At 40.7% G+C, this 20,668-nt stretch overlaps 1 protein-coding gene and 1 non-coding gene across 10 annotated transcripts in view; both read right to left on the bottom strand.

Moving 5' to 3' along the window:
* Positions 1 to 1,874: 1,874 nt before the first annotated feature.
* Positions 1,875 to 20,668, bottom strand: part of EPS8 (EGFR pathway substrate 8, signaling adaptor) — a 164,183-nt gene continuing 145,389 nt past the window's right edge. For all 9 annotated transcript variants that reach the window (XM_053921770.2, XM_024575550.3, XM_045184060.2 and 6 more), the window contains 4 exons: positions 14,515 to 14,737; positions 7,363 to 7,543; positions 5,446 to 5,575; positions 1,875 to 3,131 (listed from right to left, as the gene is read on the bottom strand). In XM_053921770.2, coding sequence (XP_053777745.1) covers positions 3,018 to 3,131; positions 5,446 to 5,575; positions 7,363 to 7,543; positions 14,515 to 14,737 — 648 coding nt within the window. In that variant the 3' untranslated portion in view covers positions 1,875 to 3,017. The remainder of the gene's footprint in view (positions 3,132 to 5,445; positions 5,576 to 7,362; positions 7,544 to 14,514; positions 14,738 to 20,668) is intronic.
* On the bottom strand, positions 12,704 to 12,843 carry LOC112318734 (small Cajal body-specific RNA 1). The gene has a single exon (XR_002976253.2). It is a non-coding gene; the product is annotated as a small Cajal body-specific RNA 1 (non-coding RNA).

Below are 20,668 nucleotides of genomic sequence, written 5' to 3'. Positions count from 1 at the left end.
AAAGAACGTGAACTGTAGAGCTGGTAAACTACGGCAACTGCAATGAAAGTCGAACCAACGGCATATTGGAACACAGATCGCAGGGGAGGGAAAAAAGAGCTGGTGAATCTGAATACATATTACCCAAATTTTCTAATCTGAAGACTGGGGGGAAAAGACTGAAAAAAACCCCAGATATTCAAGGATCTTTAAAATGGTATCAAGTGGCCTAACATACATGTAACAGGAGGCTGAGGAGAGGAAAAGAGAAAGGAGCAGAGAAGAATGCTGGAAGGAATACATCTTCCAATAATGGCAAAACACTGACTTACAAATCCAGAAATCCACTGAATCCCACAGAGAATAAATACCAAGAAAATACATCTATCATATATATAAACAAGCTGCTGAAAATAAAAGCTATTGAAAAGAGTCTTGAAAGTAGCCAGAGGAAAAAACACGAATGACTAATTTATCATCAAACACAAAACAGAAGCTAAAAAAATAAATCAATGGAATGACACTTGTGAAGTTCTAGAATAAAAAGGGACAACCTAGATTTCTATATTCGGTGAAAAATATACATTAAAAAGGAAGGTGACTTCAAGTTTGGGCTCAGATGAAGTCAGAGGGAACTAGACTTAACCCTTAGCCCGAAACAATGATAAAACACACGACATATATGAGAGAACAGTTTTCAGGAGAGCAGACACTGGGCAATAAATGACAGTGATCACCACTGCAGCCGTTGGCCTAGAGACGGTTTCCAAGCTGCAGCGCAGGCAGGGAGAGCTCACGTGGAATTAGCAGACTCCTGAGGTGAGGAGCCAAAGCTTGGAGCGTGGCAACCGGAAGGGAGCGAAAGATCACAGCACAGAGTAGGGGAGAGGAGGGCGCTGCGTGAAGAGAGCGTCTGAGATGCACACAGGGTCCCACAGAGTCGCACGCTGAGTACGGATCAGAGCTTATGCATGAGCAAACTGCTCATGACTGAGGAAAGAACCACCAGGGAGGATTAGAGGAATAATTCTCAGAGCTCACACAGGACCAAGAATAGTTCCTGTCACCACCTGCAAGGGTGGACAACATTCCCAATCCATGGGGCAATAGATGGAGTATCCAGAAGAGCTTTGCCTTGAGAGTCAGAGACAATCAGCTCTAATGTAAATGCTGCTCTGGTGCCACCTAACACAGTGTAAAGGCAGGGTCAGAAAGAATCAAACCCGTTCCAAGTAACTTAGCGGTATTCTAAAAAAAAACCCCAAAGAATACTGTATTTATGGGAATACAAAAGTATCTGGCAGCAACAAGGGAAAATTCACACTGCCAAGCACCCCATTTTAATTTTTCTGTCTTCCTTTCTTTTGTGTTATCGTTACGTCTTCAGATAGTTTCAGTGAGGGCTAAGTGATAAATGTGTACCAGTGCTTATGAATGGGAAGGCGCTACGAATATTTGTCATCATTCTCATGTTTGTTTCACTTTATCTGAGGGTGTCATGGAGAGATTGAGAAATGGAAAATGGGAGGCTGCCACATCCCTCGTGATTTGGGGAGAATTTCTTGTCTATAAAACATAACTCCCGGAGTTACTGGAGATACCGAATAAAGCATTTCTGTGGTGAAGGCCTTGGTAATACTAAGCGCTGTGTGAATTTGTTTTCACTACCGTGGCCAACTACGCCGAGACAGAAGGAAGAAATGATGAGATAATACAGGTAAAAAAAAGAGAAACAACTGAGGAAGGTATTCTAGAGGGGATTCTACCCACTCAAAAATACACTGAACATCAGTTTTAAAAAAATAAAAGAGTAAGCCTCTGTTTTCCCCATTCCACTCAGCTTGACCCCAGGCCACACGCCGAAGAACCCCCGCCAGTGATGCAGAAGCCATTTGTTAACACAGAGCAAACACTGTTTATTGCAGACTTTCCAGCTGACTCATGTGAAAAGGCACTATGAAAATTAATGAATCTAGATAATCTCTCTAAATGGGTTTATGTTAAAATATACAACATTCTTACATAACATCTGTTTTATATATGTGAAATAATATAACATTTAATGACAAAAATCGTGTTTTCAAAAATAACATTTGTTGAAGGTTAAGTATCTTTCTTTTCTATATCTAGAATTTTTCACAGGATTAACATATGTGGAAATCGTTTATTACCAGAAAAACTTGACACAGATACACATAAAATGGCCCCAATCTCCTTTTAACTACTAATATCAATATTCAGAACTAAGACCTTCATTGAGCAAAATACTGTAACTCACACTGCTGCAGGCTACTCCCTGTGACATATTTTGAATATATATGACCTCTTTTCCACTTGTGCTTTCTCGTAGATAGGAACACAGAGCAGATGATAAGCAGAATAGAAGCTAAATCAAAACACAAGCTACACATGGAACCGTCCTCAACAGAGCCATGAGAAAGGGCCTTGGGATGCTCCATAGGTTGGTCTTCGTGTGTCCAAGGCCTTGCTGTCTTTTACACTTCATTAAATGTTTTAATTTTTTAGAAAGTGTTGGCATTAAGAACTTTAAATAAGTTGAAATATTCAATCACTGATTATGTCAAACAAGAGACCCAAGTAAGCAGAGGCTAGCCTGACGTCCCACGCCCAGAACGGCAGACGCCACAGTCACAGGCAGAGCTGGAATTGGGAAGCGTTTGAATCACGGGCAGTACCTTTGTCCTGCGGCAGTCCAGTCACCACTGTGACAAATGCCTGCTTCCACGCCGAGACGAGGATGAAATACTTAATCCGATAAAGAAACCCTCACCTTTGGTAAACAAAGTGTTTCCCAAGGTCAAAAATTCTATTCAAAGTGTTTCCGTTTTAATGAACATAATAACGGGCCCAGAAGCACGTCCTCTACTTACTTATGGTTGCACTGTCATTTTATGGCGATAAATGGAGTATACCAAGAGATAAAAAACCTGACATTCCCTTCATGGCTTCTTAAAACAAAGCACGTTGGAATAATGCCGGAAATTTAAATGGAGTTTAAAAACAAAGAAAGAAAGAAATCAGTGACTGCTTCCCTCATCAAAAGACTCCACTCCCGAATCACTGGCAGCGGCGCTGATTTTCTCCTGTCGTCTTCGCATGATTTCTTGCAGTTCAGAGCTGCCGCTGATGTCCTGAAACACAAACACGATCGGACGAGACGGTTACCGGGCTGGGCGGCCTGCAGGGCACACGCTCAGACAAGCTCAGGGTACAAGTCCTTTGTGCTTTTCTTCTAATTTCTCTTGGGGGGCGGGGCACAAGGCTGCCCTTCATATAAGTGATGCTTCTGGACATCATTTAACATATCATGTTAATATGTCTTTTCATTTATATAGCACCTTAAGGCACTCATTCACTATGCCTTTCATTTGGACATGATAAAGATAAATCAATAATATATGTGCAGCTCTAGATTCCCTGGGAGAAAAAGGATATATGTGCACAATAACATAAGAAGATGGAAAATTACCAAAGAACCCTCATGAGCTCAAGAAGACACTCATCGCCCTTTAGGGGGATTCCAAATCAGGCCTGAAGACTGGGCTCCGAATACACCAGGTCTCCCTCCACACCTGATGACCCACCGACATCGTGTCAGCTTTCCTCCTTTCCAAGCCGTCCTACACCCCCTGTGCACCCTCCCCATCCTGCTCTTATCAATGCAGGTATCTGGAAACAAGGCTCAGTAACCTAAAAAAGTGAACTAGATGCAAGAGAAGGGTGTGGTGGAAGGTGTCTGAGGAAGATGAAGAACCTCAGGAACTCAGTCTCTGCCTCAATTCACAGCCAGAGGAACAGGAGCGAGAGACCAGAAGCGTGGGCAGTGAGGCAAATGACAATCATAGGGGGTCTGGACTAAAGGGGTCCAGCAACGTGAAGGATACGGAACTTCTCATCATACCCTTAGGAAGTAATTTATATACACTTAATAAAATTAGAATGTATTATCATGGTAGCAAAACTGCCTCAGAAAAGATATAATTCCCTATTCATATTCAATGCAGAAAGCCAAAGGGAAAATTTCCAAGGGAAATAGAATTTCTCCTGACAGAGAATAGTGATAGGGTTGTATGCATGAAGCTATTTTACTCTGAGTTGACTATGAGTTTATATAATATACATGCTAGAGGTAATTATGTATCAGTTTCACCCCAGAGCCTATATCCTTCAGTTGAGTCCAGGTATAATGTTCAGGAAAGCTATTAATAGCTGTGAGACATAACAGTTGGAAACTATTACCTCTACAAAGCCCATTTTAAGTAGAGCAGGATATTGGAAGCTTATGTCCAATCTAGAAAATATTTACTCTCCTGCTTCCCTACATACAGCTATGACTAAAGAATTACTCTTTAGGGTTCCCTATATCAGTGATCCCTATGTAATATTTTCTCTCTGACTATGAGGTGGGGCTCCCTAAAAAAAAATTAAAATATCTTCTGGAGGGTAAGCCCTCTTGTACAGGCTTTTTCCACTAGGTGAGTGTTCCAGGAAACCATCTGTATCAGTGTACCAGCTGGCGTTGTTGTGAGAGGCTGCATTTGGCCTCAGTGATTTTTTTTGAAGACTTTTTCAATGTGTTAGCCCACACCACGCTGAGTGTTCATGATGGGTGATTTATGAGCACACCTGCCCACACTGCGCTGAGTGTTCATCAGTTTTTGACCAAAAACAGCATGACCCCTGTGCCCCACCCTCCCTATTCACCTGAAATTTCCCCAAGCAACTTTTGTTTGTTTCACTGGATGAAAAAAGTCCTCAAAGGGAAATATTTTGCCAATGTGGAAGAGGTGAAACCACCACCAAAAAAAAAAAGCAGCACTAAAAGGCTTCAAAATCCACGAGTTCAAAAACTGTTTTTGAGCAGTGTAAAAAAAAAGTCTTGATAGGTGTATTACATCAAATGGAAAGTACTTGGTAGGTGACTGAAGTCTAAACATGAAGAATAAATACACAACTTTTTATAAACGAATTCTGGGTTTTTATGGTCCCCCCTTGTATTTATATGTATAACCAGGCCTAAGACATACCACTAGGGTTTTAAGACCTTATAACCTCTAACCTACTAGAATCTCCAAACTAAATATTAAGAACAGGCAAGAGTTCCGACCTCTTAAGGCATTTACTCACAGAGGTGAATGTCCTTTACTATGTCAGAATGAAAATTCCTATGGAAATAGCTAATGCATATGAAATGGGAACATTAGGTTTTCATTAAATGTCCAAAGTATATGTCCAAGCTTCATGCCTGAGCATTTATAAGAAATTAATCTCCCTCCAAGTGGTCACTAACGGTCTCCAGTGACTACGAAAGCTGAATCAAATTCGTTCAGCTCCGCAGGAAGGGGAAGCTGACCAGTATGGACATAAACAGGTGACTGGAGCTTTCGGTGAGCAGGCCGTGCTCTGGACAAATACGGAGCACCACCTTCGCTTGGCAAGTCGTACCTCTAATGCAGCTTTCTGCACGGTGATTTGGTTAAAGACTCTGGCCCCCTCAGGGCAGACTGTCTTCAGTTCATCTTTATTGAGAGAGAAAAGTTGTGCACCATTTAATACTCCAAGACTATTGACAGTCCTGAAAAAACAAAAGGAAGAGAAAAGAAAGAAAGCATTAGAAATACTGTCTACAAAAACAAATTTCTGGTTCTGCTCTAACGTCTTTTCTAAGTGTTCCGTACCCTGGAACTCATAAAACAGTGCTACAGCGCTCGGCCAGGGCAATGACCAGGGACGCTCATGTGATGACCCTGAGGCCAGCTAAGATGATTATGAGGCTTCAGAAAGGGGCCAACGGAGTGTAGTGTCATTACTGTTTAGGACCATTTCCTTGGAACTTGGTGTTTCAAAAGAAGAAGAGAGAACTTTCTAGTAACCAGGTAATTGACTCCCCAGTGGGGATCGCTTTTCAGTCACGCTGGGCAAGTGAGTTTATGATATTCAAGTTCTCTTGAATACGTAGCGGTCAAACAGTTCATAGGGTCAAAACACAGAAGCTGAAAGGATCCATCGTCACCATCGCCAAACCAGTATTACAGCAAAGGTTAAGTAAGGGTCTTCTTTAAGAAGAAAAAATACCAAAAATATGAATAGTAAGTGGCCATAAAAAAGAATGAAATCTTATCATTTGCTACAGCATGGGGGCACCTAGAGGGCATTACGCTCAGTGAAATAAGTCAGTCAGGGGAAGACAAATGAATTCACTTATATGTAGAACCTAAAGAACAATATAAACGAACAAACGAATAAAAGACAGACTCATAGACACAGAGATCAGACTGATGGTTGGTTGGGGGGCTGGGTGAAAGGGTGACGAGATTGAAACGTACAGACTGGCAGTTACAAAACAGTCACAGGGATGTGAAGTACAGCGTAGGGAGCACAGTCAATAATACCGTGATCACCATGTATGGTGCCCATGGGGGACTGGGAATATTGGGGGGTCACTTCATAAAGTACATGATTGTCCAATCACTGTGCTATATACCCGAAACTAATCAAAACAGTATTGAGTATCAACTGTAATTGAAAAAAAATTTAACAATGGCCCTAGCCAGTGTGGCTCAGTTGGTTGGGCACTGTCCCATGAACCAAAAGGTCTCAGGTTTGATTCCCAGTCAGGGCACAAGCCCGGGTTGTGGGTTGAGTACCCGGTTCAGGGGCGGGGAGTACAAGAGGCAACTGACTGATGTTTCTCTCTCACATCAATGTTTCTCATCAATGTTTCTCTCCTCTTTCTTCCCCTCTTTCTCTCTCTCTAAAAGCAATGAAAAAAATGTGCTTGGGTGAAGATGAAATAAATACATAAATAATAAAAGAAATTTAAAAATGAGGGTGTATAAAGACTCAACTAAAACCAAGTGGAGAGAGGCTTTTAAAAAAACATAAGCTAGTAACAAAACTACAGGTAAACCAGAAACTTCACAATGGGCTTACCAAAGGAAAAGCCCTATCAGACTATGTCCTATGGTAGGTATTATCTATTCTTTATGTGCCTGGAATCTCTATCCTTCAGCAGAAGGAGGGGGTCTGCTACATGTCCTGCGTGGTTTGGGGAGTCTCGCTGAGACCCGCCCTGTGCTGTGGGACCTGAGGAGGGAGACAGAAAGCTACCAGTCTCAAAGCTGCTGACAGTTCACTGAGGGGACTGATGACGAACAGGCACCACCATTTAGAGAACGAAGTGCCAGGAAAGAACTTCTGCTTCTTCCAACTCTTGTTTATAGCTACACTCATTTCCTGAGCATGAACCAGGCAGTGTGGGCTCTCACGTTTCTAAAGAGTCATTCGTGACATCGCAGTGGCCCAACTGCAAACGATGCGTGTTTGCACACAACACTGTGAAGTACTCCCAGAGAGACTCACACAGGGTTGAACCCCTTCGACTGTAGCCACGTCTTCACGTCCTCTGGCGTGGACTCGTAAGTGATGTTGACAACTGGCACGTTCTGCCGTGGCACGTGGAACTTCTTCTGGGCGGCGCTCCGGCCAATGGTCAGTCTGTGGATGAGCTCATCCTGCACCTCCTCCATCTGGGATTTCCTTCCTGCATACCGACACGGAGTAGGTTACTTCTGAGAACTCCTAACCCCAGATGGGGCTCTCCCTCCAGAACCCCAGTGCCAATAACCCATAGGACTTCTATGGGGTGGAAGGGTTACTGGAACTAGTGTTCCAACCATCTTCCCTCACTTTCATCCCCACTCAGTATAAATTCCATGATCAATTATTAAAACCACTCCCTACCTTGTCTTCTCTCTTCATTGTACTCATTTGGCAAAACCCCAGCCCTTGTTCAATGTACCTTTCTGCTTACTCTGGGCTGTACCTGCACACTGAGTATAACACGACACTGCTGACTGATCTCATGTTAAATTCATGGATATAAAGCCCGACCGGGTTGTTGATGCTCTCTGCTCATCACACTACATTTTCTTAGGCCAGTGGTCTCCACTGGGTAAATTTTGACCCCAGGGGACATCTGGCAGCGGCTGGGGACACTTTTGGACATCACAACTGGGGCAGGAGGGGGAAGGATACCACCATTATGGAGTGGTTAGAGGCCTGGGTGCACAGAACACTCTGCAATGCCCAGGTCAGTCTCCTGCAACAGAACCACCCGGCCCCAAAATGCCAATTCGGGCTCCGGTTGAAAAATCCTGTCCTAGGCCATATCATTGCCCACCGTTACACGGGTATTTAATATCTTCTTTCTCTGCAGACCTCCAAGACCTATTCCCTAATCCTTACCCTAAGGTGATGATCTCACTTTCCTAATTTCTGAAAAAAATAAAGTTAGAAGAGAATCTCCGTAAGTGCCGGTGGCCGCTGTCCTCAGGCCCCAGCACTTCACCCACACACGCTCCTCCCTTCCTTCCCAGTACTGTCGCCACGCTCCTCGGCCACGCTCTGCACGAGCACTGTTGTGCTCGTGTCCTCTGTTGTCCTCTATTTAATACGTGTCCCCCATGTCCTCTTATTTAATACTTTGACAGTGATGTCTCCCCTACTTATCCTTTTATCAATTTTCCTTTCACCGCATCATTTCATCAGCCTATAAACATGCTACTATTTTGTTACTATTTCTCTCACCTTTAAATAAGCCCTTTCTTGACGACATGCCCCCTCCCACCTACTGTCCATTTCTCTGCTCCCCTTTTAGCAAAACTCTGTGAAAAGCAGTCTATACAAGCTGACTCCAACTGCCGTTCCCCAATTTTCTATAATTTGTTGTAATTAGGCTTTTGGCCCCTCCCTCCACTACACTTCGCTAAACTCCAATGGTCAATTCCCAGTCCGTGTCTCATTTAACCTATGAGCAACATTTGAAGAAGGTGATCCCCCTGCCTACCCCACCCCCCCAAAAAAACACTTCTTGGGCCTTCAATACACCACACTCTGTCCCGATTTTCCCCATCTCCCTGTTCTCTCCTTCTCAGTATCCTTTTCTTAATATTCTCATCTCCCTAACCGCAAGGTTCAAGTGCTTCAGGGCACAACCCTGGGCCCTCTTCTCTGCCTGCAGTCACTCCACCAATGGCCACTGTGACTAGCCTCGTAGCTGTAACAGCCATTTAAAAGCTAATGACTACCACCATTATTTGTCCAGCCCGCTGTTCCTTAGAACTGCAGGTCCACATACACGGACCGGCTGCTTGGTGCATGCATTCAGTTAGGTGTCTACCAGAGAGCTCGGATACAACATGTCCACACCTGCGCTGCTCCTCTTCTTCCTGAAGCTGGCTTTGATGCTAGACTTCCCAACTTCGCTAAGGATAATTTTATTTTTCCAGTTTCCGTGGCAAAATACCACAAAGCTATGCTCTTCACTCCTTTTTCTTCATTCCTCTCTCAACACAACAGTTGAAACGATCCTTTTAAAAGTAAGTCAGCTATTGCAACCCTTCTCCAAACCTTCCCAGCAGATCCAAATTACTCCCCAGAAAAGGCCCTCGATGACTTCCAACTCCTCTACTCTCCCCTAAGGCCCTCTGTCCTCGCTCACAATGGCTTCTTTGGTGCGCTTCACACTTAAGAGCCTTTGCCTGCAATGCTTTCCCCCACACAGCCACATGGTTCATGCCTCAGCCCCCTTTAGGTTTCCCCTTTTTAAAATTGCAGGCTTCTCCCCAGTAGCACTCCCTATCCACAGGCTCTCCTATTCTCCAGACCACGTAGTGCCTTGTAAATGTCACTACCAACTTACCTATCTCCTTTCATTACAATGTACATCTGGGGTGAAAAGAAAGTTTTGCCAGTTTCGTTTGCTTTATCTGAAACAGTGTAGGGATTCAATAAATAACCCATGAATAAATGAATGAATGTATGAGGCATATTAAAATGCATTAGTAACCACGCCCTAAAATAACTAGATAAGAAAACGGCCAAAAGAGGAGAAGTGATGTGTCAAAACATCGTGGTTAATTATTAGCAGAATATACTAGAACTGGTTTTTCTGATTTTGATTCACTCATTTTATGGCCAAAGTCATCGAAACTACCTTTGTTTGACTTACCAGCCATACCTCTCCCCTACTTATTTTATGCTTAAGAGAAAGACATTTATATGAACATATCTTTATAAGAAAAATGGGGAGGAAATGGAAGTATGCGAAGGGGACTAATATGTTTGTGTATTTAAAAAATACACCCATACACACACAGAAATACATTATTTGTGAATCACCTTCAAGGACTACACAAAGACCTGATATGGTAATCCACTTAACTAATTAACTTGGCATTTGACAATGACCAGGTCGCTGGTCACTAAGGGAGCCTTTTTGTGACAACTGTACGGTGTTCTCCCCCACTCCCACCCCCATCGGGGAGAGTGTTTTAGAAAGTTTGGTGTCCCTGGGAAATAAGCAAAAGTGTGGAAAAACACATGCAGTGTTAATTTTTTTTTAATGCTTCAAGTACTTAGGAACCTTTTTGAACAAGTCACCAAAAGAAAATAGGAGAAAGGAATGGAGGGAGGGAGAGAGGGAGGAGGGAGAATGAGGAGGCTAGAGAGAGGGAGAGGAGCTATTATTGATTGCCACAGCTAAGTAACACATTGCATGCATTTCATTTGTTAACTCTTTTAAATCACTACATCACACTGCCATACAGCGTATGAGTACATCTGAAAAGAACAAGAGAAAAATTATCACTTCACTGAAAGATTTGTTTTCTTATCAACTGACACAGCCCCTGCACGGTCCTCTGCCGTCACAGCATGATCGCCTTCCAGGGAGTACAAAAACCTCTTGCAATGTGCTCCTGGCTCTTGGTTTCCATCCGCAATGTTCCAATACACAACAACAAACCAGACTAACTCTACACCTCTTTCTAAAATGACACTTCTGATTACAAAAGATTAAACTCAAATAATAAGGTCTAACATTTCAAAGGAAATGGAAGAAATACAAAACAACTAAAGCACTGATATTCTTCCAAAGTGATGAGAGGGAAACCTTTTTGAATCCTGCAATAAATCAATTTGAAAAGCTTGTATGACTCAGCTCCAAGCAGATAGTTTGAATAGGCAACCACAGTGACACTTCAGCAAAAGGGGTCTGGTTCTTTCTGCTTGTTACATTTAAGAGACAGCTATGTTGACTTTTTCCCTCATTCATGGCTATTTAGTAACATTTTTATGAGTGAGTATTCACTGTACAGTTCTTTCCATTTTTTTTTATCACAAGTTTACGCAGTAAGCAGAAAATCTAGATAAACAGGCAAATTCTGAGAGAAATCTGGCTATCAATAACATGTATATCTGGTTCTGAAGCCTGCTGAGAAGTGCCAGCACTCCCTCAGAAAATAAAATGTTCTCCAAAAGTGCTCAAGAAAAAGCTATCAAAAATACTTGTTTTATAAAAAATATATTTATTTAGTGTCAAACTATACTTCTGAGGTATCTTTAAAAGAAACTTCATATCAGTAAATGCAAAATTTTATTATTTTTAGGAAACAAGTCCATTTTGTTAATCTGGGGAGAGATACTGTATTTTATATGCCAATGTCCCTCTTTTACTTATGAAAAACAGACTTGAAGATCATGAGTCACAATTATCAGGAGAGTTCTCTATCTTTAAAGTATTCTGACTATGCCTCCTTCCCATTAGGTTATTCTCAGTTCCTGAGACGAGAACAAAGAACAAACTGTCCCCATCCGCAGACTGTCCAAGTGGGGGCTGGACGCCGCTGAACTCTGATCCCTCGCCTGGAAAGAGGGCCAGTGTCAAAGATTACTGTGCTGACGTCTCAAAAGAGGGAGATGTTATAAACTTGTGGTAAGAATGAAGAAAGAACAGCAATTTCTAACAGGAAACTTTTTTTCCGTGGGGAAATCAATGAAAACATTTACAGAACTTTCTCATCACAAAAGTATGTCTTTAGTGTCTGAAAAAATATAAACATCTTTTAAATATATACATTATATGTTTTAAATTTAGTAGCATATACTTACACACACACACATTCTCACACACACAGAGACACATACACAGTAGTTTTTGCTGCACAGGGTTCATTGTTTTTCCAAAACTTCATTTTTCCATTAGTTCTTGTTTTTGAGGAGGTGAAGGCACAGATAAGAAAGTGCTTTTAAATCGGCTGCCCCTCAGGGGAGAGTGCAGAGCAGGCTTATGCCTGGCGCACTAACCAGGATTTCTAGGGTAATGAAATAGTGGCGGTTTCAGTGTTCTCTTTAGTTCTAGTTTAATTCATTTAAAATGACCACAACTGAATAGATGTGGCTAGGGTTTACTGAGGTGCGAAAAACCGTAGGATAAAATGACAGTGAAAGATTCAATCATTTGGTCTTCAGCTTGAATCTTAAGCATTAAATCTCACCTATGAAGTTGTTAGTTCAATATGCGTATCCAGATGTCAGATGAGATTTGACATGAAGACAAATTTGGGAGTCATTCCTTTTCCATTGGCACAGATGGTATGGAAACAAGGGAAATAGATCTACAGCGAAAGTGCGTTTATGGAGAAAAGAACCCAGAACTGAGCGCTAGGAGAGGCCATATTGAGTGAGCGACATCCTTCACACACACAATCACACACGCGCACGCACACACTTTATATCCTTTTATCATATAAAAGTGAGGAAATACCTTCTTGGCTCTAGTTTTCAAGAATTTTTATATATTAAGTATAGGTAAAACAAGGTAATTTTATAATATTTTAAAAAATAATTTAGACTTTTTAGAAATTGTGTCACTCTGTTGTAACTCAGTGTGCCTTTCACACACGAGGCTTGTTTTAATGTTGCACGTCTCGAACCCACTGACACAACACGCACAGGCCTCTGACACAAGGCCAGGCCATCGACAGCTCAGCAGTGGTGCTGTGACTGAAAAATCAACCAGACCAGCTATACACAGTCAGGTAGAAAAATAAAAATTATCCTAGAATTATCCTCAGTTGTCGAATTATCTCCCCTGCTGTTCCCAGTACTAAAAAGGATAATCCAAAGTTGGCCATAGTGTCTTTTCTTTTTGTTTATTTAAATCTGATTTTCATAGACACCATTCATATAAAAATCCAGTTTAAATTTATAAAAGAATAAAGCTGAAATCTAAATTATTGGGTTGCCCAAAAAGTTCCTCTGGTTTCTTTCCGAACGATGACTCTAGTAGCACTTAGTTGTCTTTAACTTCACTCAAAACAGTTCTGTTAGAATGTATTGTGATAGATGTCATATCAGCCTGCATTAAAAAAAAAAACATCAAAATTGGTGAATTTTTGTGGAGCCATTTTAATATTGACAATGGAAGAAAATAAGCAACATCTTCGGCATATTATGCTTCATCATTTCAAGAAAGATAAAAATGCAACTGAAACACAAAAAAAGATGCGTGCAGTGTACGGAGAAGGTGCTAGGACCGACCAAATGTGTCAAAAGTGGTCTGTGAAGTTTCGTGCTGAAGATTTCTCGCTGGACAATGCTCCATGGTCGGGTAGACCAATTGAAGTTGATAGCGATCAAACTGAGGTATTCACTGAGAACAATGTTCTACCACGTCAAAATATCCAAATTAATAAAGTTATTGGTGAAAATAAAATACCTATCTTTTATTTTACAAAAAAACAAAACAAAACACTAAACGGACTTTTTGGCCAAGCCAATACATAACATCTGAATCTGGAGAGCAAATCTGAAACTCCTATTGGCAGCGTGATCATATTAAGTTAGCGCCCTTGCGCGTGTACACGTGTGCGAACAGCAAATGTGAGGAAGAGGATCAGTAAAACTACGACGAGATATCAGCAACTATTTACTGACTGCTTTTAATGTGTCATATTGGTCAAAATCAGTCGGTGCTTTTCAACCTCAGCACCACTGACATTTTGGGTCGGATAACCCTGTTGGGGGATGGGGAGTGTCCTGTCCATGGTAAGACATGGCTAAACCTCCCTGAATTCTACTGACTGCATTAGATGTCATTAGCATCTACCTGGCTGTGATCAAAGTATGTCTCCAGACAATACCAAATGTCCCTGGGGGAAGAGGGAGAAGAGCACCCTGACCGGAAACAACGGATCTAAATGCTGTGTGTGCATTACCTTCGAATCTTCATAATCATCCTGTGACACAGAAACCATTATCCCCCCAACCTTTCTGACACTGAAGTGTAGAGGCTTATTAAATTGTTAAAGGTCCCACAGCCAGTAAGCATATGTCACTATGCACACTCAGCTGTGTGCAGCGCCAGAGTCTTCATGCAGCCACCACGATATGCTGGGGTATGTGTAGAAATGCACACACTGGAGAACAGAGGAAACTTCCTGCTTCTCAGAGTTACTTGGAGGATAGAAACTAGGTGGTCTTTGCACTCGGTCAAGTATCATGCAAGTATAAAGGACTATTATTCATATTAATAATATTTAGTAACAGCAAGGCTGATAATAAACAATATTTTACTTAGTAGCGCTTTTAATTTGAAGAACAAACTGTGATTTGTTTTTTTTTTCTTTTTTTGAAGGTGGGTGCTGGTCTTTGCCACCCCCGAAAACTTACGGTCCACAGGAAGTTGTTTGTGTCTCTGGCTATCTCGCACAATACTGCCACCGCTGTCACTGGAGCTGCTGTTCTGACGGGTCACGTTCGCTGGGACCTTGGACACAGGAACAGGTGCTGGCGTAGTTGGCGGGAGGGGGACAGGAACAGGAATCGGTGTTGGAGGAGGAGATGGAGCAGAGGGAGGGTCAGTTGGTCTTGGACCATACTCCATCCTTTGTTTCTATAAAAAGATAAACAATTAATTTAAAATTGTAAAAATATAAACTAGCCTAGGAAAAAGAAATTATACTTTGACAGTACATTTTTAGCTATCCGTAACCTTACTTGCAATCCATAGCAAATTTATGTATGTATGTGTACACATACATACATGTACATCTCCAATCCTATATGGTATAACAATCATTAGAAATCGAGTTTTAAATATTCTATGCATTTGTTCAAAATCAAAATGTAAATTAAGGAGTAAAAAGGATATACCAATAGCAAATAGTAGTGTTAATAACAGTAGCAAATGTCAAGAAAACTAAATTTGAACTTGGAATCACACACAACCAAGGTAGGTCAAAAGATTTCTGATTATTTTATAATTTCCATGAATAAAAACTTCTAATTGCACTGAAAACCTAAATACTAATATCATTAAGCATTACTTATTCCTTACTTTAAATGTATGATATATTGAAAAATGTTTAATATTGTTTCTAAGTAATTTGTTAAGAAGACAAGCAATATTTCAGTTGATAAAAAGACTTTGCTTGATAGTAAACAAGTAATTTTAAAATGGTAATTTATTCAAGTCATAATCCTTTGTGCCATCATCCTAATGCTAATTTATTAACATCAGATATTCCCTTGTTAAAGTGGGGGTGCTGCGGATGGATAGTGGCGAGGGTAATGGTATGGTCTAAGTAAACAATGGCGATTAAAACTCAAAAACATATATTAGAAAAAAGTTTGTGTGGGGATTTGTATTTAAAAAGGTGGATATGACAGAATACACAATAACTTTCAATTATTTAATTAAATCATTACAGGACATTATAAAATAGTATTTATGTATATTCCCTCTTAAACTACACACAAAAGTTAAAACTTTAAACACAGTAATTTTAACTAATAGAAAACTGCACTTATAACAAGTTCCAAATTCTCAAAAGGCACTTTTTTTTGGAAGAGTCATAGATTCAGAGCAATGGACTTACAATTTGAGTAAAGTTTAGATACTGCACTCGCACAATTTTAGTTATTCTAAGTCCATAATTAGCAGATAAAATGCAAAAAGCAGGCCTTTTGTTAATCTGGTCCTTTGGTTAGAATAGTACTATTTATCTTTAATTTCTAAATTGGCCCAAATATAAGATAATGGTGAGTTTAAACGAGGCCTCCCCAATTTCCACAGAGATCAAAAACATAAACACCACACACAAATACCAGGTTTAATTAAATCATTGCTCAAAAACAACACAGCAACCATCATCATAGTCGCCTTCACAGCAACTGAGTAACACCTGTGGAAACCAGGTGCGCAGGATCCGGGTTCTTTTCTGCTGTCTCTTTAAAAGTTACCACTCAGCAGCCAATGGGTGGAGGAGGTGGGAAGAGTCTAAAGCAAGGATGAAAGCAGAACCAGAGAAGTGTTTATAATGTTGCTAAGTATTGGAAGGAGGAAGGAGAGGAAGGAGAGGCAGGAGGGAAGGGAAGGAACAGGGGGCTGGGATTCATGGAGCAAGCAATGGAGCTGGATGGGAGAGAAGCAGAACTTGCTGACCCCTCACCATTCAAGGCCTAGAAAGACTTCTAATATATTAAATAAAAGTTTATTTTATTACTATGATTACTCCCCACCAAACAATGTTCCTATATTTGGGCCAATAACATATTTAAAGCAATCAAAATACAGCAAACATCACCAAAACGTAATACTTAGCACACACCAAAGTCATCTGATTAAAATATATGCAATGTTCCTTGACAGGAATGTCTTTTGCACATAATTACATGAAGGGTTAGTGAATTCTCACAATAGGATTTCAAAAATGTCAGAGTTTAAATTGCTGTTTTTAAAGCTTAAACTAACAAAAAAATGCTATCAGCTCAGCACTGCATGATATGATTCATATTTCCTGTTTTCATGAAAACAAGAGCAATCAGTGTGTTGCTGTCCATCAAATAATACTGTGAAAAACTGAACACACCGTGTCTTACTGTCACAGACAGGCCCCCCAGATCCTTGGGGCCTCCTTTTGTTCTCCTGTCCTTGCTGGGTACTGCAACTTTCTCAGCGTAACCTAACAGAACCCTAGGCTTAAGTATTTCTCCCTGTATCTATCTATCTATCTATCTATCTATCCATCCATCCATCTATCCATCCATCCATCCATCCATCCATCCATCCATCATCTATCTATCTATCTATCTATCTATCTATCCATCCATCCATCTATCCATCCATCCATCCATCCATCCATCATCTATCTATCTATCTACCTATCTATCTATCTATCTATTTTTCTATCTATCCATCCATCCATCCATCCATCCATCTATCCATCCATCCATCCATCCATCCATCCATCCATCCATCCATCTATCCATCTATCTATCTATCTATCTATCATCTATCTACCTATCTATCTGCATCTTTGATTAAGGTACAGAGAAATCATATGAAAATTGTTTCATAAATTACACCATAAATTTTATTTACTTGCATATTTTCCCCTTTTTTTGATCCTCTGTTCCTGCCTCAAGCTTCCAACCCCTGAAGTACAAAGGGGGGAAAATGCCTTCCTCAAATCATTACTCCCTCTTCTGAAATGACAACCAAGTCAGCTTCCCTTTAGAAACTGACTTGTCATTCTCAGTGTGGAGGAAACAGAATCACTTTGACCCTTGAATCCACATTTCGGTGCCCCTCCCTGTCTTCTCCCCTGCCCCTTCCCTGTCACCCAGCACACTGCCCTTCCATTCAGTATTTCTGTCTCGCTGCTACTTTTGGTTGGAAGTAGAGAACCGGTGACTCCAATGTCCCCTCAATGTACGGGAAGTTCTGAGAAGCAGAACTGGACCTTGTACTTTCTTCTCCTGCACCCAGGGCCCTGAAATGTCAAAGCCAAAAAAGAAATCTTAACTCTCCCCAGTACGCCCAGGAATGGCTCATTATTAGCACCAAAGGCCCTGTCCCTACAAAGCCTTCAGTTAAGAGCAAACTGTGATGACTGGTCAGCTGGATGTGACCTATTTTTACACCACAACTGTCACTTCCCGACTTTGCCTTTCGTCTCCCACAAATATATTATAAAACTCTGTTTAAGACAAAATCTTTTTCTCTATAATAAGTCAGAATTACTAACATCCAAGGAAAATTTACATTCCTATTGATAATTAAGTCTGAATGAGTCACTTTTCTTCAGCCGCTAAAGCTTGGTAAAAATTCTCTAGGATTAAAGACAGTCATTTAGAGATAAGCTCCTGATTCATGCAAGACACTGCTTCATGGGGAAATTATGCAAGCAAGCCCAACGAAACCATTAAAACTGAACTGTTCTTAAAAACTTAACTTACACATTTTTCGTCTAAATTTGGTCTCTTTGGGACTCTGCAGTGAAAAATAGGCACAGTTGGGACATTTGGAGGGTGTTAAGTCCAGAGATTGAATACAAAAAATTATATTAAAAAGAAGTGCCACAAGGGAAGAAATGTGGGTTACCTCTGACAGCTCACCAAGTAATTGCTATTAGGAAAATGGAGCAAATCACATCAAATGAAAAAATTAACACAGAAGATGGAACTAAAATAATATCAATCATAATTCACATCAAATATCAGAAAATGTTAGCAAATTAGCTTTTGACAGTAAAATTACATGCCCACAAATCAACCAGTGAGGAAGCTTGTAAATATATAATTAATTTCCATCACTCTTATCTAGCCATGGAAAACTAATTATATAGACTCACAGGACAGTGTTAACAGTATAGAGTATTTCCGTAACTATTTGTGTATTAGAATACTGTGTTTTTAAAATATTAAGTACAGGTTCACCCTATTCTTTCAGGTGATAAAGGAAATACACAGAGTACATTAAACTTTCTATAAAGTTGACTTCACAAAAGGAAATACACATCTATGTTTCAGTGAGCTTTAGTTTTGAATTTGCAAGCCGTCTAAACAGGAAACTTTGTAATTCTGTACATGTTCACATTGGGCAGCGATTTGTATACATGTTTATATACAGGGGTGGGCGAAGGTAGGTTTATAGTTGTAACACAAATAAATAATACAATAAGTGACAGACAATACAAGAATAAACTCTGTTTTGTGTACTCACAACTGCAAACTTTCTTTCGCCCACCGCCATCCAGATAAATAGAATTTCTTTGTCACCATGTGAGGCAACATAAAAGTAACGATCCTTGTCTGAAAACCACACCTCTAATTAACAGATGAGCAGAGTGCTCTGAGCTTATTTTAAAATGTTCTTAAATAACTGAAGATTAGCAGTTGATCTGCTGGAATGAACCTGAAGGCATTTCACTGAAGTGGTCACTCTCTGCCCAGCAGTACCTGAATGTCTGGATTGAGCTTGAAAAAGAGCATTCAGAACATTCATAGCATGAAATTAGTAGAGCTGGTGGTTTAGTAGTTACCTGTGGAAAATCGTTCCACTTTTAATTTAGGACTATTTACACATTATATAGAAAATAACATCGTCTCATATCTAGAGTGAATTGTAGAGATCAACTGACCCCTTCCATTTCAGAGCGGTGCACACTGGAGCACAGAAAAATAAAACGCTTTCTTAAAGGTCACACAGCTAGTTCTGGCAGAACCAGGACTAGAATCCGGGTCTACCAATACCTACACTGGGGCTTTTCCCACAGTATCATAACATCTTAGTGCTAAGAAATAGAGAAGACAAGAGAATTTCTATTGCATTCACAGGACCATAACATCCACTCATAATGATCTGTATCTTGATAAAGGCAGAATACCTATAATAATAATAAGCACATACTTACTTATTAATAGTGAATGTAAGACTTCTTTAATGAAACCTTTGAGTGTATCTGAAATAATGAGGGACTGGTTTCTGCTCTTGGCAAACATGCAGCATGGGAATCTCTATGGGCACGAGGGGAACTCTAGCAGATGAGCAGTCACAGAGCCAGAAATCTGGGAATCGAGTCCAAAGAAATATGGGAAATTGGACATAGCACGTAGATTTCAGGTGGGGACAAAGCACCCTGGACATCCATCCGTCACAGCTAAAATACTACGAAGCCCTGCTGTGTTCTACAACAATATTTTTATCAGAAGATACGCCATTCACCTTCATTTCTCCATAATCTCTCATACGCATTTATTTCCTTTCCCTGTGGTTTCAGTCAGTATTTTTTATGTTCCGTATCTTTCATAAATTCTTTTTTCGCTCCCTCCCTTTTATTTTTATAACTTTGGCAAAGCCGCAGGGGAAACACATTAGGTGGGAATGGCTGTCTTTACCAAGCTGTTAAAAATCACTCCAAAGGTGAGGATATTAAATAGGCTGATTCTCAGGGACATCAGGTGGCAATTCAACACCTCTTCACCACTGGTCCAGGCACTAGCATCCCTGCCATCAAGAGACAATCTCTAATGGAAGAGTGTGAACAACAGGCAGGGGCTGCTCCTTCTGCGGGAGCTGCCACCGTTTGTATACGCTGCTTCTTTACAGGAAGGCGACACAGGGTAAGAAGATAAGAGTCACTGGGTGACATAGGTGCCCCAGGATAATAGTTTACACCTAATTCCCTTATTCCCACCATTCACAAAATGTCTATACCTTAAGTGAATTACATGATTGGGATTATTTCCCTAAATTATGAAAAATTAAATAACCAAAATCCAAAAAACAGATGCACAAGGCAAAAAAATCCAATTCCAAGGATGGTGATTAATCAGATCGACCTTTATCACGGTACAATGCATGGTAAAGCTATTCTAAGAAAGTATCCCTTTAAGCATTCACACAGCGAAAAACCACATGTGTATACAAAATGAGAGGGCAGTCTTTTCCAAGAACTGCTCCCATACTAGCTGAGTCCCTCAGAGCCTGGGCTGTCGGAGCATTCTGCAGGCCTGGGTCCCGGTCCTGGCTGCACACAAC

Source organism: Desmodus rotundus, chromosome 3, assembly GCF_022682495.2.
Source record: "Desmodus rotundus isolate HL8 chromosome 3, HLdesRot8A.1, whole genome shotgun sequence".
NCBI lineage: Eukaryota > Metazoa > Chordata > Mammalia > Chiroptera > Phyllostomidae > Desmodus > Desmodus rotundus.
The sequence above is the reverse complement of the archived record's forward strand: the minus strand, read 5'-3'. Positions and strand labels throughout refer to the sequence as shown.